Source organism: Halichondria panicea, chromosome 8, assembly GCF_963675165.1.
Source record: "Halichondria panicea chromosome 8, odHalPani1.1, whole genome shotgun sequence".
Lineage (NCBI taxonomy): Eukaryota > Metazoa > Porifera > Demospongiae > Suberitida > Halichondriidae > Halichondria > Halichondria panicea.
This window is the reverse complement of record NC_087384.1, coordinates 258,297-286,137: the sequence shown is the minus strand read 5'-3', so window position 1 is coordinate 286,137 and position 27,841 is coordinate 258,297. Positions and strand designations below refer to the sequence as shown.

General features: G+C 40.7%; 6 protein-coding genes and 2 long non-coding RNA genes across 12 annotated transcripts in view; 6 read left to right on the top strand and 2 right to left on the bottom strand.

The window, feature by feature from the left end:
• Positions 1–1,514, top strand: part of LOC135339521 (dynein axonemal heavy chain 10-like) — a 36,546-nt gene extending 35,032 nt beyond the window's left edge. The window contains exons 60-63 of the mRNA XM_064535651.1: positions 69–236; positions 544–684; positions 900–1,085; positions 1,246–1,514. Coding sequence (XP_064391721.1) covers positions 69–236; positions 544–684; positions 900–1,085; positions 1,246–1,392 — 642 coding nt within the window. The 3' untranslated portion in view covers positions 1,393–1,514. The remainder of the gene's footprint in view (positions 1–68; positions 237–543; positions 685–899; positions 1,086–1,245) is intronic.
• Positions 1,451–3,563, bottom strand: LOC135339534 (glyoxalase domain-containing protein 4-like). Of its 2 annotated transcripts, XM_064535671.1 has the most exons (11): positions 3,434–3,563; positions 3,284–3,386; positions 3,115–3,164; positions 2,938–3,058; positions 2,671–2,818; positions 2,499–2,549; positions 2,313–2,392; positions 2,171–2,257; positions 1,966–2,079; positions 1,690–1,776; positions 1,451–1,632 (listed from the first exon to the last, which is right to left on the bottom strand). In XM_064535671.1, the coding sequence occupies exons 2-11, from the start codon at positions 3,371–3,373 to the stop codon at positions 1,570–1,572; spliced, it is 891 nt and encodes a 296-aa protein (XP_064391741.1). In that variant the 5' UTR covers positions 3,374–3,386; positions 3,434–3,563; the 3' UTR covers positions 1,451–1,569. The 2 variants fall into 2 exon arrangements, with proteins under 2 accessions (XP_064391741.1, XP_064391740.1); XM_064535670.1 differs by having other exon boundaries at positions 3,284–3,502.
• On the top strand, positions 3,564–14,277 carry LOC135340171 (uncharacterized). Its single transcript, XM_064536494.1, has 22 exons — positions 3,564–3,706; positions 3,798–4,038; positions 4,112–4,280; positions 4,382–4,449; positions 4,518–4,583; positions 4,779–4,886; positions 4,948–5,039; positions 5,144–5,211; positions 5,304–5,451; positions 5,507–5,612; positions 5,661–5,747; positions 5,980–6,080; positions 6,158–6,398; positions 6,542–6,710; positions 6,793–6,866; positions 6,931–6,996; positions 7,065–7,172; positions 7,228–7,319; positions 7,402–7,469; positions 7,540–7,687; positions 13,957–14,062; positions 14,126–14,277. The coding sequence occupies exons 1-22, from the start codon at positions 3,597–3,599 to the stop codon at positions 14,216–14,218; spliced, it is 2,529 nt and encodes an 842-aa protein (XP_064392564.1). The 5' UTR covers positions 3,564–3,596; the 3' UTR covers positions 14,219–14,277.
• Positions 8,477–10,158, top strand: LOC135339536 (uncharacterized). Its single transcript, XM_064535673.1, has 4 exons — positions 8,477–8,735; positions 8,872–9,106; positions 9,250–9,331; positions 9,892–10,158. The coding sequence occupies exons 1-4, from the start codon at positions 8,629–8,631 to the stop codon at positions 9,960–9,962; spliced, it is 495 nt and encodes a 164-aa protein (XP_064391743.1). The 5' UTR covers positions 8,477–8,628; the 3' UTR covers positions 9,963–10,158.
• LOC135339538 (uncharacterized) lies at positions 10,436–12,221 on the top strand. Its single transcript, XR_010396018.1, has 5 exons — positions 10,436–10,587; positions 11,238–11,450; positions 11,533–11,657; positions 11,704–11,769; positions 12,062–12,221. It is a non-coding gene; the product is annotated as an uncharacterized LOC135339538 (long non-coding RNA).
• LOC135339539 (uncharacterized) lies at positions 11,653–12,614 on the bottom strand. The gene is made up of 2 exons (XR_010396019.1): positions 12,473–12,614; positions 11,653–11,841 (listed from the first exon to the last, which is right to left on the bottom strand). It is a non-coding gene; the product is annotated as an uncharacterized LOC135339539 (long non-coding RNA).
• Positions 14,278–14,412: 135 nt separating the features above from the next.
• On the top strand, positions 14,413–15,692 carry LOC135339531 (uncharacterized). The gene has a single exon (XM_064535666.1). It carries the CDS (start codon positions 14,466–14,468, stop codon positions 15,630–15,632), a length of 1,167 nt encoding a protein of 388 aa, XP_064391736.1. The 5' UTR covers positions 14,413–14,465; the 3' UTR covers positions 15,633–15,692.
• A 1,876-nt stretch (positions 15,693–17,568) lies between these two features.
• LOC135339528 (uncharacterized) lies at positions 17,569–27,772 on the top strand. Of its 4 annotated transcripts, none has more exons than XM_064535663.1 (9): positions 17,569–17,917; positions 18,078–18,324; positions 19,199–19,282; positions 20,989–21,169; positions 21,329–21,468; positions 21,642–21,752; positions 21,967–22,271; positions 22,440–22,548; positions 22,765–22,978. In XM_064535663.1, the coding sequence occupies exons 1-9, from the start codon at positions 17,796–17,798 to the stop codon at positions 22,909–22,911; spliced, it is 1,446 nt and encodes a 481-aa protein (XP_064391733.1). In that variant the 5' UTR covers positions 17,569–17,795; the 3' UTR covers positions 22,912–22,978. The 4 variants fall into 4 exon arrangements, with proteins under 4 accessions (XP_064391733.1, XP_064391732.1, XP_064391731.1 ...); XM_064535662.1 differs by lacking the exons at positions 21,329–21,468; positions 21,642–21,752; positions 21,967–22,271; positions 22,440–22,548; positions 22,765–22,978 and adding exons at positions 25,800–25,939; positions 26,320–26,430; positions 26,596–26,900; positions 27,054–27,165; positions 27,472–27,772 and having other exon boundaries at positions 17,706–17,917; XM_064535661.1 differs by lacking the exons at positions 19,199–19,282; positions 20,989–21,169; positions 21,329–21,468; ... (2 more) ...; positions 22,440–22,548; positions 22,765–22,978 and adding exons at positions 24,969–25,052; positions 25,490–25,670; positions 25,800–25,939; ... (2 more) ...; positions 27,054–27,165; positions 27,472–27,772 and having other exon boundaries at positions 17,717–17,917.
• The last annotated feature ends 69 nt before the right edge of the window (positions 27,773–27,841 follow it).

Sequence of the window (27,841 nt, the reverse complement as noted above, 5' to 3'; positions counted from 1 at the left end):
TACAGCAAGCACACATGACTTTTTTGTACGTATGCAATTGTTGAAGCCACTCCCCCTCCTCCTACTAGGCCTTGGCTGGTGAGGTAGGTATGAGTGCTGAGTTGGATGAAGTAGCTCGCTCACTCTACAACGGTCAACTACCCTCCATCTGGAGATCTCTGGCCCCAGCCACTCTCAAGTCCCTGGGTAACTGGATGCTGCACTTCCTCAAGAGAAACGAACAGTACACAACATGGGTGAGCATTAATATAGTAGAGTACAGACAATCATCTAAGCTGATTAAATTGTTTAGCTCTTACTCCTCTTTCTTGTCCACTATATCCTCTTTCTTTAGCCATGCTTTCTAAACTCGAGTTTCTTGAATTATCCAATTCCAAAAGTCGATACTGTATAGCAGGTTATTTTCGTATATATATAGCATCATTTAAAAACTACGTACAAATATTTAAAATGGGTAGTTCATATGCAAACAAAAATTACCCACTATACAATATCAGCTTAATAACAACAGTGTGGTTAATTTTCATCCCAATGTGTACACAGGTGAATGATGGGGAGCCCTATGTGATGTGGGTGTCAGGTCTCCACATACCACAGTCCTACCTCACTGCTCTAGTACAGGCCACCTGCAGGAAGAATCAATGGCCACTCGACAAATCCACTCTGTACACCAGCGTCACTGAGGTGTGTTAACTTATTGTGCTGTGTAATATACGGCTGTTAAAAAAACTGTTCTGTAAATTTAACTGTGTTTGGTAGCAGAATATTGATTATGCATTGTACGTATAAGCCTATGCATCTTTAATACTGACCATTTATTAATTGTACGGTATATGTAACAAAAAATCTGTTTGCTACAACTGAAATTGAAACTATTTACTCGCTCCCCCCCCACTCAGTTCACACACCCAGACCAGGTGACGGAGAAGGCCCCCTCTGGTTGCTACGTGAGTGGACTGTATCTGGAGGGGGCTCGGTGGAATCTAGACAAGGCTTGTCTGGAGAGGCCCAACCCTAAAGTGCTAGTGGAGGAGCTACCCATCCTCAGAGTCATCCCCATTGAAGCTCATCGCCTCAAGCTGGTGGTAAGCAGCTTTAGGGATTTAACTGAATAATAGTACATGTACTAAGAATTTTGTTTCTTACATGCCTCTGCTATACAAATTTTTCCCCCTAATAATTATTCTAACATACAAAAGTCAATATTATTATTCTCTGCTTTTCTCTCTTTTCATACGTATATAGAACACGTTCAAAACGCCAGTGTACACCACCTCTGAGCGTCGTAATGCCATGGGAGTGGGGCTGGTGTTTGAAGCTGATCTGGCCACAACAGAGCACATTTCTCACTGGGTACTGCAAGGAGTCTGTCTGCTCCTCAACACTGACTAACCTTTAATCACTAACACTGTGTGTGTATGAGCAACCCGGTCACTCAATATAATAATAATTGACTTAATTGACTTAATTGTTTGTTTGTAAATTATACGAATAACTATAAGAAATTTCAAGAATACATGTCAAATTGAAGTACACAGTACGAATAATATAATTATATAGTCTGTAGTTTTATACATCGCATGTCTTTTTGTGTTTGGCAAACCATTCGACACTCTTGTCAGCAGCAATAGCCTATATAGTGGAGGGGTTGATCATGTGACATGACTGTGGTACAATGAGGTAACTTACATCACTCAGTAGCTTATCTCCGGATGGATCGAATTGAGACAACTCTCGAAAAGCCCCATCACCGACAAAGCAAATCTCATGACCATCCTGCAAGAATCATGACATAATATAATTATACTCTTATTTAATTAGTTGAAATTGCTCCCAAACTATGCCTATTGTACGTATTTTAGTTACAAGATTTAAGTATTGTTTGGCCCATAAACGGAAGATTGTATAACCTACCAAAGCACAAAGCATCAAGATTTTTCTCCTAACAACATGCGCATGACTTACAGGGTCAGCTAGGATGACAACTTGTACAGTGGCTTTGCCAGGTGTGTCCAGACTGACCAGTGGAGTGAGTACAGTGTGTCCAGCAGCTACCACAGTCTGCTCTATAGCAGGCAACTGCATACAATGTAGGGAATGGGATAAGAGAGGCAATCATTATAATTATGGCCCAAACTATAATTATGGAATGTCCATGTGAGCACAATACCTCAGCTTTTGGGCATGAAAAAGCAATCCTACCAAAAGCTTCAGCTCTGTTTATAGGCTCAGTCATCTGAACCAGCTCCAACCTGGCCTGCAGGAGCACACACACTTTATGTTGCTGATATACAGCTACTCTGCTAGCTGACCTGACTGTCTCCATAGCTCAGTACAGCACTTGTGTTGGTGAAGGAGTACAGTGTCAGACCCAGCAGCTTGTGCCAGTACTCTGTGTGTGTATTGTATAACTACACGTCACTAACAACATACACAGGATAACTATATAGTACACGTCACTATAACAACATACACAAGGATAACTAGTAAACGCATACCTATTGACTTGGAGAGGTTTGAGACACTCAAAGTGACAGAAAATACTGGATCTGTTGAGAGAGAATCACACTTAAAATAATTATTATCACAAATTCACTGACAAGATCTTGGAATTGGTAATAGTGGTCACACAATACAACTATGCTCATGTGACTCCATTATTACAAGTACCATTTCTGGCCACGCCTAGTTCATGAAGATGAAAAGAGTAGCCTCCCGGAGCGTTGACTATCACATGACCAGTCCCGCTCACTGGGACCTGAGGGAAGTCAGACTTCCGAGCTCTGTCCACAGCTGCCTTCGAGCAGATAGTCATCTCCTGTACAGTGGAGCAACACTGAGCTTATATCTATCACAAATAGACAGCTTGTAAAGTGGAGATTTATAGGCTATATTTATAGGCTAATTTACTCTAATAAAAGTACAGTATAGGAGTACCTGAAACTCATTTCCTTTCTCGTAGTGTTTGATTCCATAGTTGTAAGTGAGCTCCACAACAAAGTGGTCATCCTCTGCTCCATACCCCATCATAGTCTTGCTCCACTTGCCATCATACGGCCTGAGGCAAACAATTGGCAATAGGAATGAATAATTACCAACCAAATTGTATCTTACCCATTGCAAGAAGCTTTACAACCTTCCTCAAACTCTTCATGACGCAATACCTACAAAAACACAAGAGTACGCAAAGTTAGTAATGAATCTATAAGCATGACATGACCAAACACGAAACAAAATCTCAACTACATGTTTACAGCTGGTAAACTCTAAATTGCAAACGTACCTTCATGCCCAGGACGTCTCTGTAAAACATGGCAGTCCTTGTCCTGTCTGCCACTTTAAATACAAAATGGAGAGCTCTTCTAGTAGCCATTCCTCAGCTCAGCCTCTTGACTTTATATATAATCCTTCAGCTACAGTTTTACAGCTCAGCCTCTTGACTTTATATATAATCCTTCAGCTACAGTTTTACAGTTTTAGTGTGAGGCTTTTAGAATTGCGTGGGCAGTTAGGGGGAGGGGCTCATTATCAGCATGCTGTTGCAAAGGTCAAATCTAACAGAACACAACACAAGTACGTTTAGTTAACCAGTTGTAATGAAGAAGCTATCCCTGTGTTTGTTGGTGGTGTGTTTCCTGGCTGGGTGGTCCTCTGCTTCCAACTACAGCAGAACTGTCTCTTATGATGACCAACTGGTCATAAGATGGTGAGTTAATATACTTATGATTTACTTATTCACAATTTCATTAATATACACCAGTTAACTTTATATTAATCACACTGTTCTCTCATTTTAGTGACAAGCAGAGTGACATGATTGGCTATCTCCTGTCTCATGATGAGGTAGATGTGTGGGCAATGACTGGAGAGCATGCTGATGTGAGACTCCATTACAGTCTGTATCAAAGTATGAGAGACCAGCTCCCAGAGTGCACTGTCTTGCATGCCAGTGTGGAGGCACTAGTGCAGCAGTGGGAGAGGAACATGGAGGAGACCAGCAAGTCCAATAAGACAGCTGCAGGGTGGTTTGAAGAATATGTGAGTGGGGTTGTTGTGATTGTGAACATAAGTTGATCATGGGCTATAAATTGAATGGTTTTCTCTCCCATAGCATAAGTATGAGGACATTGTGAAGTGGTATGAAGAGCTTGCTAGTAGTAACCCAGGTATTGTCAAGTTTGTGGCTAGTATTGGTAAGTCAGTGGAGGGAAGAGACCTTCCTGCTGTACACATCGGCACTGGAGCAATGCAGATCTACTTTCAGTGTCAGATTCACGCAAGTAAGTGCGTCTAAATCATGTTAATATCTTTGGTTTGCCTGTCCATACACGATCTCACAAATTGATTTACAACTGTACACAACCTCTTCTTTCTTATATAGGAGAATGGATTTCAGGTGCTACTTGCATGTATATAGCCAACTACCTTGCAGAACGCAAAGATGAAGAGGTAGCACTTCACACACTTCACACACATGTATCTATTCATGTATTTCATTTGTCTTATTTTCACTCTAGGTGATCAACTTATTGAAGAATGTGACGTTTATATTTGTGCCAATCGTGAACCCGGATGGATATGCGGTACAGTACATACAAGCATGCAAGCAAGCAGCATGAATTTCTTTTTTGATGTCAATACCAGACCAGGTCCAGAGCTATGGGAACTTTCAGTGCATAATATTAATAATTGTTAGTTAGAGCAGAACCAGCACTCGGCACCCACATGCTGAAAACCACCAATTAGTATACACCGTGCATACACATATACACATGTAGTACACCTGGACAGGAGATCGATTGTGGCGCAAAAACCGTCACACTAATTCTGGTTCGAGCTGTATCGGAGTGGACCTGAACAGAAACTATGACGACCATTGGAATGGAGTAAGCCATCACATTGTACACCATTTACAAGATATATGTTGTCACTTCTCCTTGGCCACAGGGTGGCAGTTCCGGTAATCCTTGCAGTGAAACATACCATGGCCCAAGTGCGGCCTCTGAGCCAGAAGTACAGCACACTGTAGCATATTTCGAGTGAGCTCCATAATTACAAGCTACTATTGTACTGTTGGAAATGGGACAATTGAACACTCAGTGATAATTATACATACATCCATGTACATGTAATGTGATCACAGGGCACAAAGTGACATCATTGGTGCTATTGACTGGCACTCTTACAGTCAGCTCATTCTCAGGCCTTATGGTAAGTGTAGGTTACTTGTAAGGAATACCACATCAAAGCAATGTACGTACGTATAAATTATGACTATAATTATGTTGTAACTATAATTATAGGCTGGAGCTATGACAACAGCCCAGACGATGCTCGACTCAAAAGCCTTAGTGAGGATATGAGCATGGCAATAAAGAAAGTACATGGAATAAATTATACTGCACAGAAGATAGCCGATCTTTATATAGCCACCGGAGGAGCGTCCGATTGGTAGGCGCTTTGACAAACGCCATATTGTTTCAGTTTGACCGCTTCCAATTTATAGGTTCTACAGTATGAAAGCAAACACAGGGAAGCCTCACAGAGCTGCTGGCATTACCATTGAGCTAAGAGACACTGGAAAGTATGGATTTGAACTACCTCCGGACCAGGTACTAATTCTTTTTATGAGCTCATATTTCACTGTTTGTTTTATCCAGATAATCCCGACTGGTGAGGAGAATGTGCAGGCTATACTTCTGTTTGCAAGCCAGCTGTATGCTGACCCTATTGACCCTATTAAGAACTAAAAACTGTGTTTCTATGTCTATATATTGAGTGTGTTGCATGCTACATTTTATCAAGAGTATTGTTAGCCTCGAGACCACTCAGCAACAGCCTGGTCTCGAGGCTAATGAATTGTGTGGGCAGTAGATCTACCTTGCAATGTGGGGGAGGGGCTCGTATCAGCCACATAATTATAGCTGAGCTCCGGCTATACTTACACATTTCTCCTACTATCTACTTACCTAAATGAAGCTATCTCTGTCTTTGTTGGTGGCGTGTTTCCTGGCTGGGTGGTCCTCTGCTTCCAACTACAGCAGAACTGTCTCTTATGATGACCAACTGGTCATAAGATGGTGAGCTAAGTGGACTGTTAATAGATTTTCTAATACACCAGCTAAATCACATTAAGCACACTGTTCTCTCATTTTAGTGACATGCAGAGTGACAGGATTGGCTATCTCCTGTCTCATGATGAGGTAGATGTGTGGGCAATGACTGGAGAGCATGCTGATGTGAGACTCCATTACAGTCTGTATCAGAGTATGAGAGACCAGCTCCCAGAGTGCACTGTCTTGCATGCCAGTGTGGAGGCACTAGTGCAGCAGTGGGAGAAGAACATGGAGGAGACCAGCAAGTTCAACAAGACAGCTGCAGGGTGGTTTGAAGAATATGTGAGTGGGGTTGTGCTACCATCCATAGACTGTGTTTAGGAGGACAGTATTTGAGCATGTGATCATGAATATATGAGTTGACTGTCATGTGGCTATAAATAATTAATGAGTTTTGGTTTGTTTCTCTCCCATGCACTTTATAGCATAAATATGAGGACATTGTGAACTGGTATAAAGAGCTTGAAAGTAACTACAAAGATATTGTCAAGTATGTGGCTAGTATTGGTAAGTCAGTGGAGGGAAGAGACCTTCCTGCTGTACACATCGGCACTGGAGCAATGCAGATCTACTTTCAGTGTCAGATTCATGCAAGTACGTAAGTGCGTCTAATCATGTTAATGTATCTGCATAATTATATAGAAGGCACTAACTTATCTTTAGTTTATTTTTACAGGAGAATGGATCTCTGGTGCTACCTGTATGTACATTGCCAACTACTTAGTCGAAAACAAAGGGAAAGATGAGAAAGTAAGCACTATTCACGTAATTTCTATCTTTTTTATTTCTTCTCTTTCCTACCTCCTTTGTATAGGTGACCTCCCTATTGGATAATGTGGAGTTCATATTCGTGCCATTTGTGAACCCTGATGGATATGCGGTATGTACACAGTACAGTAATATTTCTTCAGGCTTTATTCTTTAAAACATGCACACACATGTACGTAGTACACCTGGGCAGGAGATCGATTGTGGCGCAAAAACCGTCAGACTAATTCTGGTTCGAGTTGTAGAGGAGTGGACCTGAACAGAAACTATAACGACCATTGGAATGGAGTAAGCCATCACATTGTATAAGATGTATGTTGTCACCTCTCCTGGATGGTCTCAGGGTGGCAGTTCCGGTAATCCTTGCAGTGAAACATACCATGGGCCAAGTGCTGAATCTGAGCCAGAAACACAAGCTACTGCAAATTATTTCAGGTAGATCTATAATTATAAGTAGATAATTCACAGTGTACTTGTAATTTACTGAATTTGTTTATTCGTGCACAACTTCTTGTAGGGATCAGAAGGACATCATTGGTGCTATTGACTGGCACTCCTACAGTCAGCTCATTCTCAGGCCTTATGGTAATCTCTATACAATAACTGACATAATTGTTAGCTCTATATATAAATCATAATTACAAATCATTTTTAGGGTGGACTAATGCCGACTGTCCAGATGAGGAGCAACTAAAGCAGCTTGGTGCCGATATGAGCACTGCAATAAAAGGTGTGCATGGACAAGTATACACATCGCAAAAATCCATTGGACTCTACATTACAACCGGAACAGCTTCTGACTGGTATGAATACACGTATAAATCATGTGACTTGGTAGGCTCATAGTGTGTGTATCACGTGCATGCATTCTATCAACTATGTATAGGTTCTATAGCGACGATGCAAATGAGGATCATACTTACAGAGCTGCTGGTTTCACCATTGAGCTCAGGGATACTGGACGATATGGATTTCAATTACCTCCAGACCAGGTAAAAATAAATTTTAACTTCAATCTGTGTATTCGCACAATTATAGATAATCCCCACGGGAGAGGAGAATGTGGCGGGTGTACTTGTGTTTGCAGAAGAGCTCACGAAGAACCCATTGAAGAAGTAAATATACTCTGTATTGTACTTAGAAACAAAGAAACAGCTCCATAAGTAACTATATTCTAATACTGTAGCTGTATATTAAAACAAGCAGAAACTTTTTTTATTTGGGTTCTATGATATTTATATCTACTTACATATATTCCTTTACTTTAGTTAAGTGCCAATAATTATGTACACGGAACACATGTGCTACATGATGGAGAGATATGCATGGTTCGTATAATTATGATGTAAGGTTTTGACCAGAGCGAAGGAATTATTCATGCATGCGCTATTATACACCATGGAAGCCATGCAATTAGCTTGCATGCTAGTATAGATATATCATATGACACTATAGGTTCCGAACACAGGTGTGGTATATACGTGGTGGTCCATTAGAGAGATATGGTTGGTATGCATGTGTGGTGTTGAGGATCATTGCAGGTAGGATATGCATACCGGTAGTATAGGAAGCCAACTTGAAGATATCACTTTGAAGGTTCTGAACACATGCAGGTGTGTTTTGATAATAGATCTAGCTGCATTTTATTCTCACTGTAGCAGACTGTGGGGGAGGGGCTCCTCAGCATGCATATATAGCTGACAGTTATCAAACTATAGATTAGTCTATCTATCTACTTGCCTATATGAAGCTCTCTCTGTGTTTCCTGGTGGTGTGTTTCCTGGCTGGGTGGTCCTCTGCTGCTGAGTACAGCAGAACTGCTTCTTATGATGACCAACTGGTCATAAGATGGTGAGCTAGAGAATATGAATGCATATATATAACCTATTTCTATTGGCATTTTTGCATGCACCATGCAGGTAGATCTAAATGTTAAATCACAGTATATATATATATATATATATATATATACACACATTCTGTATAGTGACATACAGAGTGACAGGATTGGCTATCTCTTGTCTCAGGATGAGGTGGATGTGTGGGCAATGACTGGAGAGCATGCTGATGTGAGACTCCATTACAGCCGATATCAGAGTATGAGAGACCAGCTCCCAGAGTGCACTGTCTTGCATGCCAGTGTGGAGGCACTAATGCAACAGGACGATAGGAACATGGAAAGAAGCAACCTCGACAAGACAGCGAGATGGTTTGAAGAATATGTGAGTGTGATACTATAGCCTATAACCGCCATAGCTTGTTTAGCTCATAAGGAGAATGGCAAAATTATAAATGTGTCGTGAATGTTGACTTGTATAATTATAATATTGTGTTTGTCTCTCTCCCCTGCATGCACTCTATATAGCATACTTATGAGAAAATTGTTAACTGGTATGATGAGCTTGCTAAGAAGTACCCAAAGGTTGTGAAGTACGTGGCTAGTATTGGTAAGTCAGTGGAGGGAAGAGACCTTCCTGCTGTACATATCGGCACACTGTTAAAAATGCGTAGTTACAATAGCACCCAAAGTGCTATGCCAACACTCACCTAATGGTGCTATCACAACACTAAGAGTGCAGTCGTAACTCCTACGTGTTACTAGAACAATAAAGGGTGCTATTATACACTTAAAAGTGCTTGTGGAACATTTTAAACAGTGTTGTGCATGCACTTACCTAGTTGTTAAAATCATACTACTCTAACTATACACCAGATGGTGTTACTCAAATAAGAATTGTGTGATTGTAGCACTATACATGGTGCAATGTAAGCACCTCTACAAATCACCTGCATGCAAATCAAGGCCAGTCTATAATGATTCATGTAGTTGCATGTGTAAATAAATAGTTGCTTATATAGTAACAAACCCGTTCCATTAAAATAGTTGAATCTGGTATAATTATTATACCTTTGTATTCAAGCATGCAAGTAGATTATAATTATAGTCACCTTATTTATTATACTTATTCAGTATAAATTCTAATCACATGCGTAATTATGTATACAGGGGTGAAGCAGCACACTTGTACTGATGACGGAACAATCGGCCCTGTGAGGAACTTTCCAAGAAAAAATTAGTGCACTTTTCAAGTGTACCGGCAATATTTTAGCTATTCAGTATTTATACTGAACTTATGTGATGAACCAGTACTAGTTATCATTATTAGTTACTGTAACTATGTGTTTGAAGTTGCAACATCTATTGAGGACTAGACTATGTGCATGTCACGCTAACGGACAAATTAATGCCCAACAATAATTATTAACAATTCAATCGTCTGAAAAATCATACATCCTGTATTTAGCAAAGTAGCTGGCTTATAGTGTGTTCTTTCTACTCGTACAGTTGCCCTGCAAATTTAACTCTTACTTTGCTCCCACCCCTCCCCTCTTCCATGCAAGGGCATACACTGATGATATGATCATAATTAATTGATGCCGGAGCACAGACTGGGTAGCCAAGACTACATAAACAAAACAAAATCGTGGGTGGTAGACATGCAGCACTGATCTCACGTGAACCTTGTGATAGACAGCTGCCTGCATGAGAGTCTCTGCACACAGCTGCGTGCACCTTAACTGTACGAAGGCGCCAGGCCTACTCGGAACTCTAGCTCTGTACTGTGCTCTGGTACTACATGGACTAAGTTGCTAGATGTACTAGACTGCAAGATGGCACACTGCTTTGACTCGGAACTATAGAGTAAGTTGCTGCAAAACCATTGTTGTGCTAAAAAGCTTGACATAGACAGACTGCAAGTCTACTACTCACTACTATAATTGTAACTATATAATAATTCTTGTTGGGCTTTGTGGGCAGCTGTCCGTCAGTCTGATATGTTGGGCTTTGTGGGCAGCTGTCCGTCAGTCTGATATGTTGGGCTTTGTGGGCAGCTGTCCGTCAGTCTGATATGTTGGGCTTTGTGGGCAGCTGTCCGTCAGTCTGATATGTTGGGCTTTGTGGGCAGCTGTCCGTCAGTCTGATATGTTGGGCTTTATGGGCAGCTGTCCGTCAGTCTGATATGCTGGGCTTTGTGGGCAGCTGTCTGTCAGTCTGATATGTTGGGCTTTGTGGGCAGCTGTCCGTCAGTCTGATATGTTAGGTTTTGTGGGCACTTGTCTGTCAGTCTGATATGTTGGGCTTTGTGGGCACGTGTCCGTCAGTTAGATGTATGTTGAGCGTTAGGAACACTTTCCTGTCAGACTGGTTTTTCGCACGTATCTACATTTGCATACAAATCATCATAATTATAATTTTTGTCTTCCAATTATAATTTCCAATGACAACAAGATAATGGTTGTTTCTTACAAAATTATCGCATCGTAAGAGCTATAGGTACTCTTTTCATGCAGGGTTCATGGAGTCGAGCTATTTAAACGAGGTTAAAGAATATGCGTCGCAAATTGAGATTCAACATCTGTCCAAAGATAAACCACTGCTCTTTAAAAGGAATAGTCCAAAAACAAAGCGTAACAAAGGTGCTATCAGGAGTGATATGATCGACCAGCAGTTACAGATGTGCGTATATACTTACCTTCTATCCACCACTGACCGATTATGTCTATGTAAGTTCACTATTAATCATTATTGTGTTCAAGCATATAGCTGTAAATGTTTGCAGTAGTAATAGAATTTTTGAAATTACAGGAAAAGATACCTATATAGATTTACTTTTGAGGAAAATTGGAAAGAATTCGAACAAAGGAGAACAATGTTAAGCTACAGGAGCTGGTTGAAGACTATGCAGTCACTGGTGCAGTCACAATCTAATGGTAAATAGAAACCCATATCTTCAAACATACATTTTTTTTTATTCAGTTCTGAAGATAATACTGTAAGAAGAAGGATGCAGTACAAATGATATTTGTCAAGCTGCTGCTCCACGTATGTAATGCATAAACAGTTACAAATACTTGATACTTGAGAACAGATTCTTCTGTTGCCCTTGAATTCATCCTGTGTGGGGGGGTATATGCTTATTATAACGAGAATAACCCTGTCATCATATATAATTATACACAGTAATGCATGCACACTGGATATTTGGAAGAGGTGACAACAGTTGTTAAAGTGTTAGGCTTTCGGCTTATTTGAATAATTGTCTCCTACTCACTTATATCACTGCCTACTGTTTTTGTGAGCCCCATCCTTATCCCATCATAATATATACATGCAGGTGGATGACATGCAACGTTCGTTCAAGGTAGAAAAAGTGCTATTGAATCTGGATCAATGAACTACTTCGTCATCGTAGAGAAAGAAGTGTATGAAGTAGACTCATTCTATGAAACTCTTGTACTATGTTTTTGACATTTTAGTACCCACGTGCATGTCTGCATGGCACCCTTTTATTTTTTATTTTTAAGGTGCCTAAGTGTATTGTGGTCATAGTTATTAAACACTTTATGAGGTTATAGGTATACATATCTTCATACTTTTATTGTATGCTATCGTGATGCATATCATTATACACATGCTATAATTATGTTACGTCATTTAAGTCAAGTGCATGAGCTTATCGAGAAGTGCAATAAGCATGCATGCAATATTTTATGCTTTGCATGAAGAGTAGCAATGACAACTGTACCTGTAGTAACAGCAGCACCCATCCCCAGTGCTTTAATAACACCATTGTAGGTGTAGTTGTAAAAGTTACACACAGTTTGGAGTTGCAGTAACTCCAAGAAAGTGCAAGTACAGCACATTTTCATGCTGTTACAACTCCAAAATGAGTGTTTTAATAACACTAAAATCTGGTGCTGTAATAACTCCATATATGAGTGCCATATTTGGTACAATGGTTTTACCCCACTTTTGGGTGTTACAATAGCAACACATTTTTAACAGTGCACTGGAGCAAAGCAGATCTACTTTCAGTGTCAGATTCATGCAAGTAAGCGCGTCCAAATCATGTTAAGATGTGCAATTAGTCCATGCATGTCATGCACAGTCTCACAAATTGATGCAAATTAAGTATATTCAAAGCACTCCATCTACTCAACCTTTCTTTCTTATAGGAGAATGGATTTCAGGTGCTACTTGCATGTACATAGCCAACTACCTTGCAGAACGCAAACAGCGAGCGGTACGACTTCACACACAGTACACACATGCACATGCATATATTGCATGTAGCTCATATACTACTATTTTCATTGTAGGTGAAGAGGCTATTGAAAAGAGTAGAGTTTATAATTGTGCCAATCGTGAACCCTGATGGATATGCAGTATACAGTACATGTATGCATGACTTCTTTTTTATACCGTATATAGGTATAATTATATATATATATGTATTACTCTTTTTGAGGGCAAATAACTGGCATCCCATATATAATTCAATTGTCTTTGACCAAGATAATACACATACATACACGTATAGTACACCTGGACAGGAAATCGATTGTGGCGCAAAAACCGTCGGATAAATCTTGGTTCGAGTTGTATCGGAGTGGACCTGAACAGAAACTACAACGATATGTGGGGTCAAGTGAGTCAAGTATTCTATGTATACACCATTTATTGCATGTTGTTACTGGCCACGTGCATGCAGGGTGGAAGTTCTTATGATCCTTGCAGTAATACATACCATGGTTCAGGTGCTGAATCTGAGCCAGAAACAAAAGCTACTGCAGATTATTTTAAGTATGTGTAGTTTTACATGGCCGTTTTCTATACATGTAGTTTATTTACTGAATTTATTTTATAGGGCACAAAGTGACATCATTGGTGCTATTGACTGGCACTCTTATGGTGAACTCATTCTCAGGCCTTATGGTATAATTTCTACGATGAAACTGAACTGATTGTTATAATAATTGGATCATATTATTTAGGATGGACTCAGGCCAACTCGCCAGATGAGGCTCAACTGAAGAAACTTAGTCAAAAAATACAATTTGCAATAAGAATACCGAATGGAAATTATTACAGTGCGCGAAAGGCCGTTGGACTATACGTAATGACCGGAGCAGCTTCTGATTGGTATGAATGTATAATTATATTGATCATGTGACTTGGTAAGCTCATAGTGTGTGTATCATGTGCATGCATTCTATCCACTATGTATAGGTTTTATAGCGACGATGCAAATGTGAATAATGCTCACAGAGCTGCTAGTTTGACCATTGAGCTCAGAGACGATGGGCAATATGGATTTTTACTACCTCCAACCCAGGTAAATGTTAAGTGTGCATAAAATTAACTTCAACAATCTGTGGTTCACACAATAATTATGTAGATAATCCCCACGGGAGAGGAGAATGTGCGAGGTGTACTTGCGTTCGCAAAAGAGCTCCTGAAGAACCCATTGAAGAAGAATAAGATATTCTAACTGTACAGAAATAAGTAGTTTATTGAAAGACTAGGAATAGTATACCTATACTGTATAGCTATAGCAGCTGTGCATATAGCTACATTTGTAGAAGTAGAAATATTTAAAAAAGACTTTTAATTAACACCATGCATAAGTTATTTTGTGTATGGGTTCTAATGATGTTGACATTCCTGTACTCTGCATTGGTTACTTTAACACACCAACAACTGTAGAGGTTAGAGATGATTACAGCTACTGAGTGAGTATGAAGAAGCTGTCCAAACTAGTGTCTTGTGTGGCTGTGCTACTATTAGTGTTTCTTCTACAACACTTGATTACTGTAAACAAAGATGGCAGCTATAACTTCTTACCAGTGAATTTAAGTACATCACTGTCCCAACTTGTCGCCTCCACTGCCAAAGAAAATGTGTGTAAAGTATACTACGAACGTAGTGGTGTAAATTTTAACATGAAGAGCAGCACATCTTTTGACAAAGTCGGGATGCAAGAATACAGCTCAACAAAGACAAAAAGAGATATGAATACCATAACAGAGGCACCATGTAATCCGTTGAAGCAAGAAGACATTGAGTCCGTTCAAAAGTTTGTATTTTTCGTTGGCTACGCAAGAAGTGGACATAGTATAGTAGCCAGTTTATTGGACGCTCATCCAAACATAATTATGGCACATGAATTCAATCTGTTTCGAGCATGGACTGAGCATGGAGGAGCAAAACTGTCCAACAAAACGCATCTCTACAACAAGCTCTGGGCTAACAGCTGCAATGCCCTCAGGGGTTGGAGAAGCAAGGAAAATAGCAGGAAAGGATATAGTTTAAATATCGCCTCTCCCTGGCTGGGTAATTTCAAAAAGTTACAAGTAATTGGAGACAAGTCAGGTGCCGTGACTACACAAGTGTATTCAAACTCCTCGGAAAAATTTGATAACATTTTGGACAAACTGATAAAAACAGTAAATGTTCCGATCAAGGTTATTCATGTGGTTAGAAATCCATACGATATTGCATCAACAAGACTACTATATGTCGAATCTGCAGGAAAATCATCAAAGTTGAATGCTACTACAGAACACAAACTCTGTAGTATACAACACCTACACAAGCAAGTGAACAGAACAATTACCCTGACAACACATGTTCACAATTTTCTCGCTACGGCAAGTTTGGATGTTCTAGATGTACATTTGGTTGACATCATAGAAGAACCGGGTAGAACTCTCCAAACATTGTGCACTTTCCTTGGAGTGGACTGCTCTCCAGACTACATCAATACATGTACCAGTAAGCTGTATAAGAAAGTTGCAAGAACAAGGGATACAGTGATTTGGCCAGAATGGTTGATGGATAAAATTTACCTGGAAATTATTAAACCTTTTCCTTCTTTTTGGAGATATTCTTTTTATGGTAACTAATTGCTCCTCCAACATTTTTATTTTTATATAATGATAAAGATCGTTAACTAAAACAAGTGAAAATAGTAGAGCTAAAAGTTCTCCTAGCCATGTGTATTTGTATTTGTAGTAGCCTAGGCTGTGCTGAGAGAGACCTTCAAGACTAAATATCTCCCAGGGACAGGACACTAGAGAGGAGATTCACAATAAGACTGGCCACAGTGGTATAGTTCGCTTCAGCTGATAGCCCTGCAGGATGGATGGACTAAACAGTGGCCGGCTGCAAGTTAACACTACCAATCTGTCTAGCTCTTGTCCTGAGGTAAAAGAATACACAGCTGTGTGTGTGCAGTGTGTAAATACATCTGCACAGAGCTTTGGTGAAGTCACTCAACATTCATATAGGCCATTCCAGTAAATGTGTATATTGGAAATTTACTTGCTAAGTGACAGTTTCTGGAATCTATAGCAGCCATAAAAATAGACCACCTTTAAATGATTGCTACCAGGATTCATGCACTCCTGTTGCTACTTATTCCCGGTATGGCTACCTGCACAGCAATGGATTCAATGATACTAATTAATCTGGATTTGTATGGTCATTTTACTGTTCCCTGAAATGCTAAATAGCAATTACTGCACATAATATGCACACATGCAGCACCTCTTGAAAGGTGTAGTGTACAACTGCTCCTATACATCTCCTAATTACAATTCAGGCCTAAAATTAAAATGTTAAATGTACATTGTAGCTTTGTCAACTTGTACCATGCACACTCCTACACCACTTGGATAACAGCTAGCTATATTCGAGTTAACAGTATAATTCTATATTAGGGAGTTAGGTGCTCGTTCCTAATAACTATTAATAACTATATATAGCTTGAAGTATATCATATGAACATGCACTTCAGGTTTCAAACAGGTGTATACACATGCATGAGGATCCATTAAAGAGAATAGTTGGTATGGTGTTGAGGTTTGACCATTGAGCAAGGCCGTAGCAAGCGGTCAGGCTGGTCAGGTTTTGGCCTGACCACTTTTTGTAGCTAGGTAGGTAATGGTTGTCATTATTGAAAATTGCATGCAGTTAGCACCTTTCTGTTATCTTGACTGAGTGGTTTCCATAGTGATCTACCCAGCACACCTCCTATGAAACCGGACATAAGTACACACAAACACACACACAGGGGTGGGGGGGGGGGTACCTGACAGAGCACAGGCCACTGCTAACAGACACCATCGCAGCACCTCATGCATGATTTTAATTGAAATCGATCAGTGAAGTATAGTTATAGGCCTTGCCCATCATAAATTTTTTGAGCCCTTCTATATATCAAATGATTTGCCTAGTTGGCCTGACCATGCACTCTAAACTTGCTTGCTATATACGCCCCTGTTGAGTAGGAGTTATCATACAATAACAAACCTATATCATGTGACACTTTAGGTTCCGAACTTACACAGGTATAGCATGTTATTGTAGTACTAAGCATATTATATATCACCCTTGTTTTTCTTGGCTCTGCGTGCAGGACTACTTGAATAGTTTAATTGTCAAGTTTGCAGTACATGCATGGCCAAAGTTGTTGACGGTGTATTATAATAGCCAGGTTGCAGTCAACTCCACAAACATGCGATGGAGAATGGTGTACCAGACAGAGGTGTGTATACTTGGTCTATCACACAGGCTAATATAGCTAGCAATTTGAATATGCACATGTCAACAGCAGTGGCGTATAGGAAGAGGGTTATCACTTAGAGGGAGAGCTGATACGCATGTGCGCACATATTAAGGTGTACCTACTTGCAAGGGGGTTCTGGAGGTTGTCCCCCAAGAAAAATTATATTTTGCATGCTCTGGGATTGATTCTGATGCAATCTAGGCAGGTGTATTTGCGTGTTTTGCAAGGGTTTCATGCACCACATTTTAGTAACCTGCAGCAGTTTACTACAATATAGACATTGTGGTTTCAAGGTGTTGTCTAGCTTTTGTGATATTCTCCTTATGAACCCATAAACAGTCTATAATTACATCCCTTGTCTTATAATAGGTATTAGGGAAGACTGCAGCATGCATAAACAGTTAGTCATGTAGTTGTGTTCGTGTTTGTACAGTAGGCTCTGAAAGACCTTCAAAACTAAATATCTCCCAGTGACAGAGTATACTAGAGAAGGTTCACAATGAGACTGGCCACAGGGCTTGTGTGTTTAGCCCTTGTGGTAGTGTGTGCACTTCAAGCAAAGGCCACTGGGTCTACCTACTCAAGGACAGCTAACTATCAGAATGAGATTGTCATTCGATGGTAAATTATAATTATAGTATATAGGTCTATAGTTAATAGGGTTGGTGTGTTAGTTTAGACGTATATTTATTGCATAAAAACCTTCTTGGATCTATACCAGTGCATATTACATTTCACGTAAGCTCACTGTATCACTCATACCTTCCCCGTACGCACACAGCCCTGACAAGAAGAAGGCCACCATACAAACCCTACAAGCTCACTCTGACGTTTGGCACGTAGGCAAAGACACGATTGACGTTCGCCTGAGCAAGAAAACGTTTGCACGTGTGCAGAACTACTTCCCTAAATGCCATATTGTTGTGGCCAACGTGGAGTCATTTGTGCAGCAAGCTGAGGTACAGATGTTCAGGATGGCAGAGGAACAGGCGTGGGTACAAGAGGTTATGGCTGAAACCATCCCAAAGGTTTGTTTGAATTTAATGACCCACTGTATACGTATGGAAATGATCCCATCTAGCCTCGGTGCGCATGTGCAAGCGTGGTATGTTATTCTTACTTATTCTACCGGAGTCCTACTTATTATATCGGACTCCTATTTATTATATCGGAGTCCTACTTATTATATTGGAGTCCTACTTATTATATTGGTAATACATAGGAGTGGTACTTCATTAAAAAAAAGAGGAACACAATTGAAATGGGCTTTTTGTCCATTTTGGCCCCTCGTGTGTGTGTGTGTGTGTGTGTGTGTGTGTGTGTGTGTGTGTGTGTGTGTGTGTGTGTGTGTGTGTGTGTGTGTGTGTGTGTGTGTGTGTGTGTGTGTGTGTGTGTGTGTGTGTGTGTGTGTGTGTGTGTGTGTGTGTGTGTGTGTGTGTGTGTGTGTGTGTGTGTGTGTGTGTGTGTGTGTGTGTGTGTGTGTGTGTGTGTGTGTGTGTGTGTGTGTGTGTGTGTGTGTGTGTGTGTGTGTGTGTGTGTGTGTGTGTGTGTGTGTGTGTGTGTGTGTGTGTGTGTGTGTGTGTGTGTGTGTGTGTGTGTGTGTGTGTGTGTGTGTGTGTGTGTGTGTGTGTGTGTGTGTGTGTGTGTGTGTGTGTGTGTGTGTGTGTGTGTGTGTGTGTGTGTGTGTGTGTGTGTGTGTGTGTGTGTGTGTTATTAAACGCATCTGCATGTACAAAGCTTTGGTGAAGTCACTCAACATTCAAGATCATACATATAATGCTGTTACAGAGCTATATTATACTCTAATGCATGCATGCTTGATTTATTCCTATGTTACTTGCCTATAGCAGCCATAAAAATTGACCACCTATAACTAACCTACGTACATATACTTGTGTGCAGTGTGGTGGCCTAAAGCAGTGTGAGGCTGCTCTGGAAGAATGGGAGGCTGATCAACAAATGTCTCTTTCTTTCTTTGAACAATATGTGAGTAAACTCGCATGCTCATTGTTAACTGATTATATATAGCATACTGTATATTTATTTAGCCTCGATTCCAGGCCACGAAGAGAAAGGCGGCCTGGTATACCTTGTATGCGCATACGCGAAATAATTAAGAAATTTCATACAAATTGTAAAAAAATGGACAAAGTTACGAATACGTATGATCATGTGGTTAGTGGTAAAATGTTCATGACCACAATGGCAGCTTTCAGAGACACTAATTGAAGTAGAATAATTATGCTGCAACAATGTTGCTTCTTCTAGCTCAGAGGCAGTTCAAGAAAGCCTCCTAGACAGCTGGAGCTGCCACTTCCCGAGTGTTAAGTTAAAGCTTATTAAAAGCTTTCAGGAGTGATCATTTATAGCTTTTTTATCTTCAGCAATGACTTCTTGTCAAACATAAAGGCAAGATTTGGTAGCAGAAGATTTGCCTGGTCCATATTACCACAGCCTCATCAGGGGACCCACAGGAACATATCATGCCTTTCCTATTTTTTTTTTTTTTTTTTCCTTTATAAAATTTAATGCAGAGCATAGGTGCGTACCAACTAGCAACTGAGAGCTAATATTAAGGTAGCCCTAACAAAAACAGCAAAAGGCAAAACAAAAAAAAAAAAAACAAAAACAAAAACAAAAAAAAACAAACAAAACAAAAAAAAAAACACAAGTAACTAAAAAGTGCAGGCAGTGACAAGGACAGTGAAATACAAATTAATTAACAGACACAAAACTGTAAGTAAGGGCAAGCAGACAATTAGTTATAAGTAAGTAATTATGACATATGAACTTGATACAATAAAGGGCGTAAGAACTCACAGACAGTCATTTTTGCACAATACTTCTGTGTAACGGACTACAACTTCAGAATACAAAACAGTATATACGTGTTTATTTTACTGACAGTATCCACAAATACACGGATTACCCCCTTTTTGTGGTAATGTACGCACATACACATGCATACAAGGTATTCCAGGCCGCTTTCTTCGCGGCCTGGAATCGAGGCTAACTGTATAATTTTTATGTATAACACTATACATTGTGCATGCATGCATGTATATGGTATCTATAGGGTATAATTATGTGCATTTGTGGGACCACCTATATATATTATATTGAGACCACTCTGCATGCACTGTCCCTACAATGCTGCATGCATGCCATCCTGAGAGCTCTCATTTTTCTCCCCATATATACATGTAATTAGAATAATTATATGAGAACGGTCAAGAAAATATAAATTCAGTTTTCCAGCATGTAGCTAGGAGTGAAGGCTTGCCTCACTGCTGATCAAATCAATTGGCGGGGACTTCATAGTGTGGCCCCCTGGATGAGCGGGCGCCACGGATACATTGTATTGCTGATCTCAGTAGCGAGAAAGACAGACGGGCACGTAGCCAGGCATATTTGTTTTGCAAATTACAGTTTTTCGAATACATGATGCATGTTACCTGATAATTATAGAATATCTATCATGCACTGCATGCATATGCATGAGTACAATAGTCGCATGCACAGTGTGTACATGCGACTATAAGGTATCCATTCCACCAGAGCACACACACTAATGGTTTAGCATTTCAGGGAACAGCAAAATTGACCATACAAATTGTATAGTCAATTTTGCTGTTCCCTGAAATGCTAAACCATTACAGCATGAAATCTTATTGTACTTTACACACATGCAGCACCCCTATGAGGACATCAAGTCATTCTACAAGACACTCTCTGAGACTCATGCTAACTTGGTGACGTATGTGTCCTCCATTGGTAAGACAGCCGAGGGCAGGGACATGCCAGCAGTGCACATCACTGCCTCCAAGAATCCCAACAGAAAGAGGTTCTACATGCAGTGCCAACTCCATGCAAGTACGTGCATCACTGTTATAATTATAGCATACTAGCCTCGATTCCAGGCCGCAGGAAAGGAGAAAGGCGGCCTGGTATAGGAAAACTATAAACTTATATAGTGCAAATGTGGTGTTTGTTTTAGTTGCCTACTCTTTCTTTCTTGCCTCCCCACAACAGGAGAGTGGATCACTGGTGCAGTGTGCATGTACATTGCCAACTACCTAGCAACGGAGTACAAAAAGGACAGTAGAGTAAAGAATCTCCTAGACAACATAGAGTTTGTGATGGTGCCCATTGTCAACCCGGACGGAATAGTGGTGTGTGTGTGTGCATGTGTGCTTGTTGTATCTTCGGCTATAGTGTGTTGCCTATTATATACGTAACAGCTGTTCACTGCTAGTATTGTTTGGCCCACTTGTTATATACCTAAGGAAAGGTTGTACCATGTGCTTCCTTTTATACTTAATATGTTGCTTGCTTCCCTGTACAGTACACGTGGGAGCATGACCGACTCTGGCGTAAGAACAGAAAGCAGAACTTGTATTCACCAAGCTGTCCTGGAGTAGACATCAATAGAAACTTTCCTCTTGCATTTCTCCACGTAAGAGACAATAATTATATCTCTTCTTTTGCGGAGTTTGTGGAATGAGGAACTTAATATTTATAGTCATGGTATTGCTAATTGATGATGATGCATATTGTCCGGTTCTGCATGTATCTATAGTACTTCACTGTGCATTCTTACTTACATTGGTTACATTTTGTCAGCTCTTGAACACTGTCCCTTAATTTCCCCCTCATGCTTCCCCCCTCAGAAATCTATCGGGCATGCGTGCGAGGAAGACTACCCCGGTTTTAATGCAGGCTCTGAGCACGAAACACAACATATCATGAATTTCTTTCGTAGCAATGCTCCTATCGTTGGCTCCATTGATTGGCACTCTTATAGTCAGCTGATCTTGCGACCGTACGGGTACACGAACGCATCTGCACCAGACGAATCTTTCATGCGCAGTATCTCCAACGGTATGGCGGACAAGATACACAGCGTACACGGACAGTACTACACACCCGAGACATCAAACAAGCCCTACTATGCTTACGGCGTCAGTATTGACTGGTAAGTGGGTGGAGTCACTGTACGGTTATAGATATAGCGGTTATAAAACTGCAATGTACTTTTTTCCCCATCATTGTGTACTATATCACAGCAAACAAAATATGAAATAATATTGTTGTGGAGATTGTAGCAATTGTGTTTGATCCAAACCATCTTTATACCTCCCAGGGTGTACAGTAACGATGCTGCATCCACCAACAAGGGCTACAGGGCTGCCTCCATCTGCATTGAACTGAGAGACACAGGCCAGTATGGATTCTTACTGCCTGCTGATCAGGTGAGGGCAACTGGTACAATCATATAGCATATATATAGTGCTTATAAAAAAATTATGAGGTATGTTGTCGGGTGTTCACGTACGTATCTAGGCCCAGACTTCCATATGTACGTACCTCAATCAAATTTTATACAGGCTTCTACTTAATGGTAATTTTGGAATAACTGTCCTTCATAATAATATTGATACCCATCCTCGTGCATGCACACACAACAGATTGTCCCCACTGCTGAGGAGGTGCTCCCTGCTGTCCTGTACTATGCTGAGGCAATGCTGAACCATCCCCTCATTTACAACAAGGAGTCTCAACTGAAGGAGCCAGTTTTCGATGCAAAGAAACATCACTCCCGCAATGGACTGTGAACTATCTGATCAGTTCATTTCTCGTTATTATTGTAACTTAAAATCAATTATTATTACTTAACAATGACCCCATATAATTGATGCAACATATCTACCACAATACACATGATTTTATAATAGCAAGCATGTTTAATTGGGAACTGGAATAAACTATATAAGGCCAGTGTTCGTCAATGTCTTGTTTCTGGTTTGGAAATCACCTTACCACTAGTGAGGGAGGGAGGTTATCATTATTCATTATTGTGACATCACTTCCTGTAAAACCCCATTTCCTGTTAATTAAAATAACCACACTGGATATACAATAAAACCATAAAGTGAAATTTGAGGAGGGAGGGTAACCAGAAACAAGACATTGATTAACATTGGCCTAAGGCTCAACATTTCATTTTGGTAAAGATCGTTAACTAAACAAGTGACATGACTGTAGCCTACAGTGTAGGAGTGGGGAGGGGAGGGGCTGGAAAACTAATTGAAGGAAACCAAACACGACACCTAAGAAAGAGACAACACAGTATTAATTAAAGCTCAGCTAGCCCCCCCTTAGCCAAAGCGCTTGTGTTTGTAGTAGTCTCTGAAAGACTTTGAAGACTAAATATCTCCCAGGGACAGAGTACTATAGAGGAGGTTCACCATGAGACTGGCCACAGGGCTTGTGTGTTTAGCCCTTGTGGTAGTGTGTGCACTTCAAGCAAGGGCCACTGAGTCTACCTACTCAAGGACAGCTAACTATCAGAATGAGATTGTCGTTCGATGGTAAATTTTAGTAGGTCTACTGTACTAGTAGTAAATGGTTTAGTATACTATTTATAAATCTTATTTGATCTACCAATGTATAATTTTCACGTAAGCTCGCTGTATCACTCCTCCTTTCCCCGTATGCACACAGCCCTGACAAGAAGAAGGCCACCATACAAGTCCTACAAGCTCACTCTGACGTTTGGCACATAGGCAAAGACACGATCGACCTTCGCCTGGACAAGAAAATGTTTGCACGTGTGCAGGACTACTTCTCTGAATGCCATATTGTTGTGGCCAACGTGGAGTCATTTGTGCAGCAAGCTGAGGTACAGATGTTCCCTACTAGGATGGCAGAGGAACAGGCGTGGGTGCAAGAGGTTATGGCTGAAACCATCCCAAAGGTTTGTCTTTGTATGACCTACTGTACGTATGGAAATGATTCAAAACAGATCTGTTACCAGTAGATAGAAGTGTGTTGCTGGTCATATTCATGCTCATTTAAGTATCGTGCATGAATGCTGTTAAGGCTCTGTGCGTGTGCGTGGGTGTGTGTGTGCGTGTGCATTGGTGCGTGTGTGTGTGTGTGTGTGTGTGTGTGTGTGTGTGTGTGTGTGTGTGTGTGTGTGTGTGTGTGTGTGTGTGTGTGCGTGCGTGCGTGCGTGCGTGCGCGCGCGTGCGTGCGTGCGTGCGTGCGTGCGTGCGTGTGTGTGGGTATGTCTATTGCTTACTGCTCTTACAGTTAAGTGTGAACATGTGTGGGTTGGTTCCTACTGTTGGTACCGGTGTATGGATGCTAGCTTCACGTCGTATTTGTAGGGAAATGTTTTAGTCAGGATTGACTGTATGTTCATGAACGTGTTCTGACCACAGTTTTGGGGCAAACATGATTTAAACACTTGTTTTGTTTATTATGAAAGTGTACAGTCCAGTGCTAGTGAAGGATACACAAAACAATTGTGTGTGTGTGTGTGTTATTATACAGAGCTTGGTGAAGTCACTCAACATTCATATAATGGTGTCCCATTCCAGAGCTACAGAGCTATTCCTGTTACAGAAGAGCTATTCCTGTTACAGAGCTATTCCTGTTACAGAAGAGCTATTCCTGTTACAGAAGAGCTATTTCTCTAATTCTCTCTAATTCATGTGTGTAATTGGTCTTGAAATTCTTTCCAGTAAGTGCGTATGTGTAGAAATTTACTTGCTAATTAAGTGATGGTTTCTAGCCACAAAAATAAAAGTGCTCAAAGGCTACAAAAGTGGGGTGCCAATCCTAAGTATAGGCTTTTAACATGATTTCTATAATTATTTGTGTGCAGTGTGGTAGCCTGAAGCAGTGTGAGGCTGCTCTGGAAGATTGGGAGGCTGATCAACAAATGTCTTCTTCCTTCTTTGAACAATATGTGAGTCAGAGTATACAACATGCATCTTCATTGTTAGCTGACTAGTGTGTATAACACCGCAGTGTGTGTGCATGTGTTTATTCCATGGGACCACCTATATATACCACTCAGTACTATTCCTACAATGCTGCTGTTTTGAGAGCTCTCATTAGGCAGATTTGTCTGCAAACAGTTCCGAATGTGACATGATGCTTCCAGGTAGTTGCATGTAGAAGCTGTATCACTGTACACATGAGTATACACGCAGTATGTTAAGTAAGGAACCCGCTAATGGTTTCCACAGCAATGGATTCATCGAAGCATAACTTATGTGTGTGGGGAATGGCTGGATTTGTATGGTCATTTTGCTGTTCCTAGAATGCCAAACAGCTGTAACAATGTTAAAAGTCTTAATCCACTGGTATACTTCACACACACACACACACACACACATGCAGCACCCCTATGAGGACATCAAGTCATTCTACAAGACACTCTCTGAGACTCATGCTAACTTGGTGACGTATATGCCCTCCATTGGTAAGACAGCCGAGGGCAGGGACATGCCAGCAGTGCACATCACTGCCTCCAAGAATCCCAACAGAAAGAGGTTCTACATGCAGTGCCAGATCCACGCAAGTAAGTAGCTAGTCCACTGCTGCTTATAATTTTGCTTGGATTATTGTCAATCCGTTTGCTTCTCTTTGTAACGTGTGTATGTTGACTTGTATCGGACTCTACTCTTTCTTTCTTGCCTCCACACAACAGGAGAGTGGATCACTGGTGGAGTGTGCATGTACATTGCCAACCATCTAGCAACAGAGTATGAAAAGAGCAGTAGAGTAAAGAGTCTCCTAGATAACATGGAGTTTGTGATGGTGCCCATTGTCAACCCGGACGGAATAGCGGTGTGTGTGTGTGTTACTGGTTACTGTATGTCTTTGGCTAGTGTTGCCTGTATTATATACGTAACAGCTGTTCACTGCTAGTATTGTTTGGCCCACTTACTTTAAGCAAACTTACCTATATTAAGGAAAGGTTGTGCGCCTAAAACCGATAGAGTCAATGTATTGTACAGTGATATGCATGCAGCAACTAGTGGACACTCTGCTAATGTGGTTAGTGTGACAGCAGGTAGCCCTAGTGTGGTCAGTGTGAGGCCGCTCATTTCCTTTCCCTTTTCCTTTTTGCCTTCTCTGGGGCTTTTGTTTGGTGAATGTTTCAGTGTCATAGTATGTGCTTCCTTTATCCTGTAACACTTGTAATTATGTTGTTTGTCCCTGTACAGTACACGTGGGAGCATGACCGACTCTGGCGTAAGAACAGAAAGCAGAACTCGTATTCACCAAGCTGTCCTGGAGTAGACATCAATAGAAACTTTCCTCTGGGATTTCTCCACGTAAGAGGCAATTTCAGCTTTTTCTGTTAATGGAGTTTGTGGAATAATATTTTGGTGTACCAGTAATAGTCATGGTATTAACTAGTTAATGATGCATTATATTGTCCGGTTCTGCATGACACATCAAAGGGTATCATTAAATATTAAAAATGCTTCCCCCCTCAGAAATCTATCGGGCATGCGTGTGATGAAGACTACCCCGGTTTTAATGCAGGCTCTGAGCACGAAACTAAAAATATCATGAAATTCTTTCGTAACAATGCTCCTATCGTTGGCTCCATTGATTGGCACTCTTATGGACAGCTGATCTTGCGACCGTACGGATACACAAACGCATCTGCACCAGACGAATCTTTCATGCTAAGCCTCTCCAACACTATGAAGGACAAGATACACAGTGTGCACGGACAACACTACTCACCAGAGAAATCAGAAGAGCTCTACTTTTGTTACGGCATTGCTGCTGACTGGTATGTGGGTGGAGTCAGTGTGTACTGTAGCGATAGCAATTAGAGTTAAAGTGTGTGGTACCATGCAAGTTTGTAAAAAAAAATGTTGTGGAACTGGGTTTAGATTAAAGCAGTAATTTTATCTGACCCAAACCACCTTTACCTCCTCTCCAGGCTGTACAGTAACAATGCTGCATCCACCAACAAGGGCTATAGGTCTGCCTCCATCTGCATTGAACTGAGGGACTCTGGCCATCCATATGGATTCCTACTGCCTGCTGATCAGGTGAGGAACTGGTATACAATCATAGTAGCTGGTCATGGCCATTGCCATTGCTACATGATGTATGGTGCCGGGCCTTCACCTAGGCCCAGGAGAAATTGACATTATACAATCCGTACATGTCCCTTCAATTTTGGTACAGTCTTCTATATTTGAGGGCTGCATGGCCACAATTTTATAATAACCTTACTGTATCTCATGTTTTTTATGTTCATATTTTGATAACTACAACCCCCCCATAACTACAACCCCCCATAACTACAACCCTCCCCCCATAACTACAATCCCCCCCCCATGCACACACGACAGATTGTCCCCACTGCTGAGGAGGTGCTCCCTGCTGTCCTGTACTATGCTGAGACAATGCTGAACCATCCCCTCATTTACAACAGGAAGTCTCAACTGAAGGAGCCAGTTTTCGATGCAAAGAAACATCACTCCCGCAATGGACTGTGAACTATCTGATCAGTTCATTTTCATTCCTCATACAGAATTGTTATAACGTAGATATAATGTAGGTTTAGCTTAGAGAATGTACTGTCTAATTATGTATGGGTGTGACATAAAATTTTTTATGCATTCATTTTCATTAATTATTTTTTGTCTCAAAGTCAACATAAATTCTTTTTGCATGCAGAGAGAAGGCTACTTGCTGTTTATAGTTATTATGCTCAGTTAA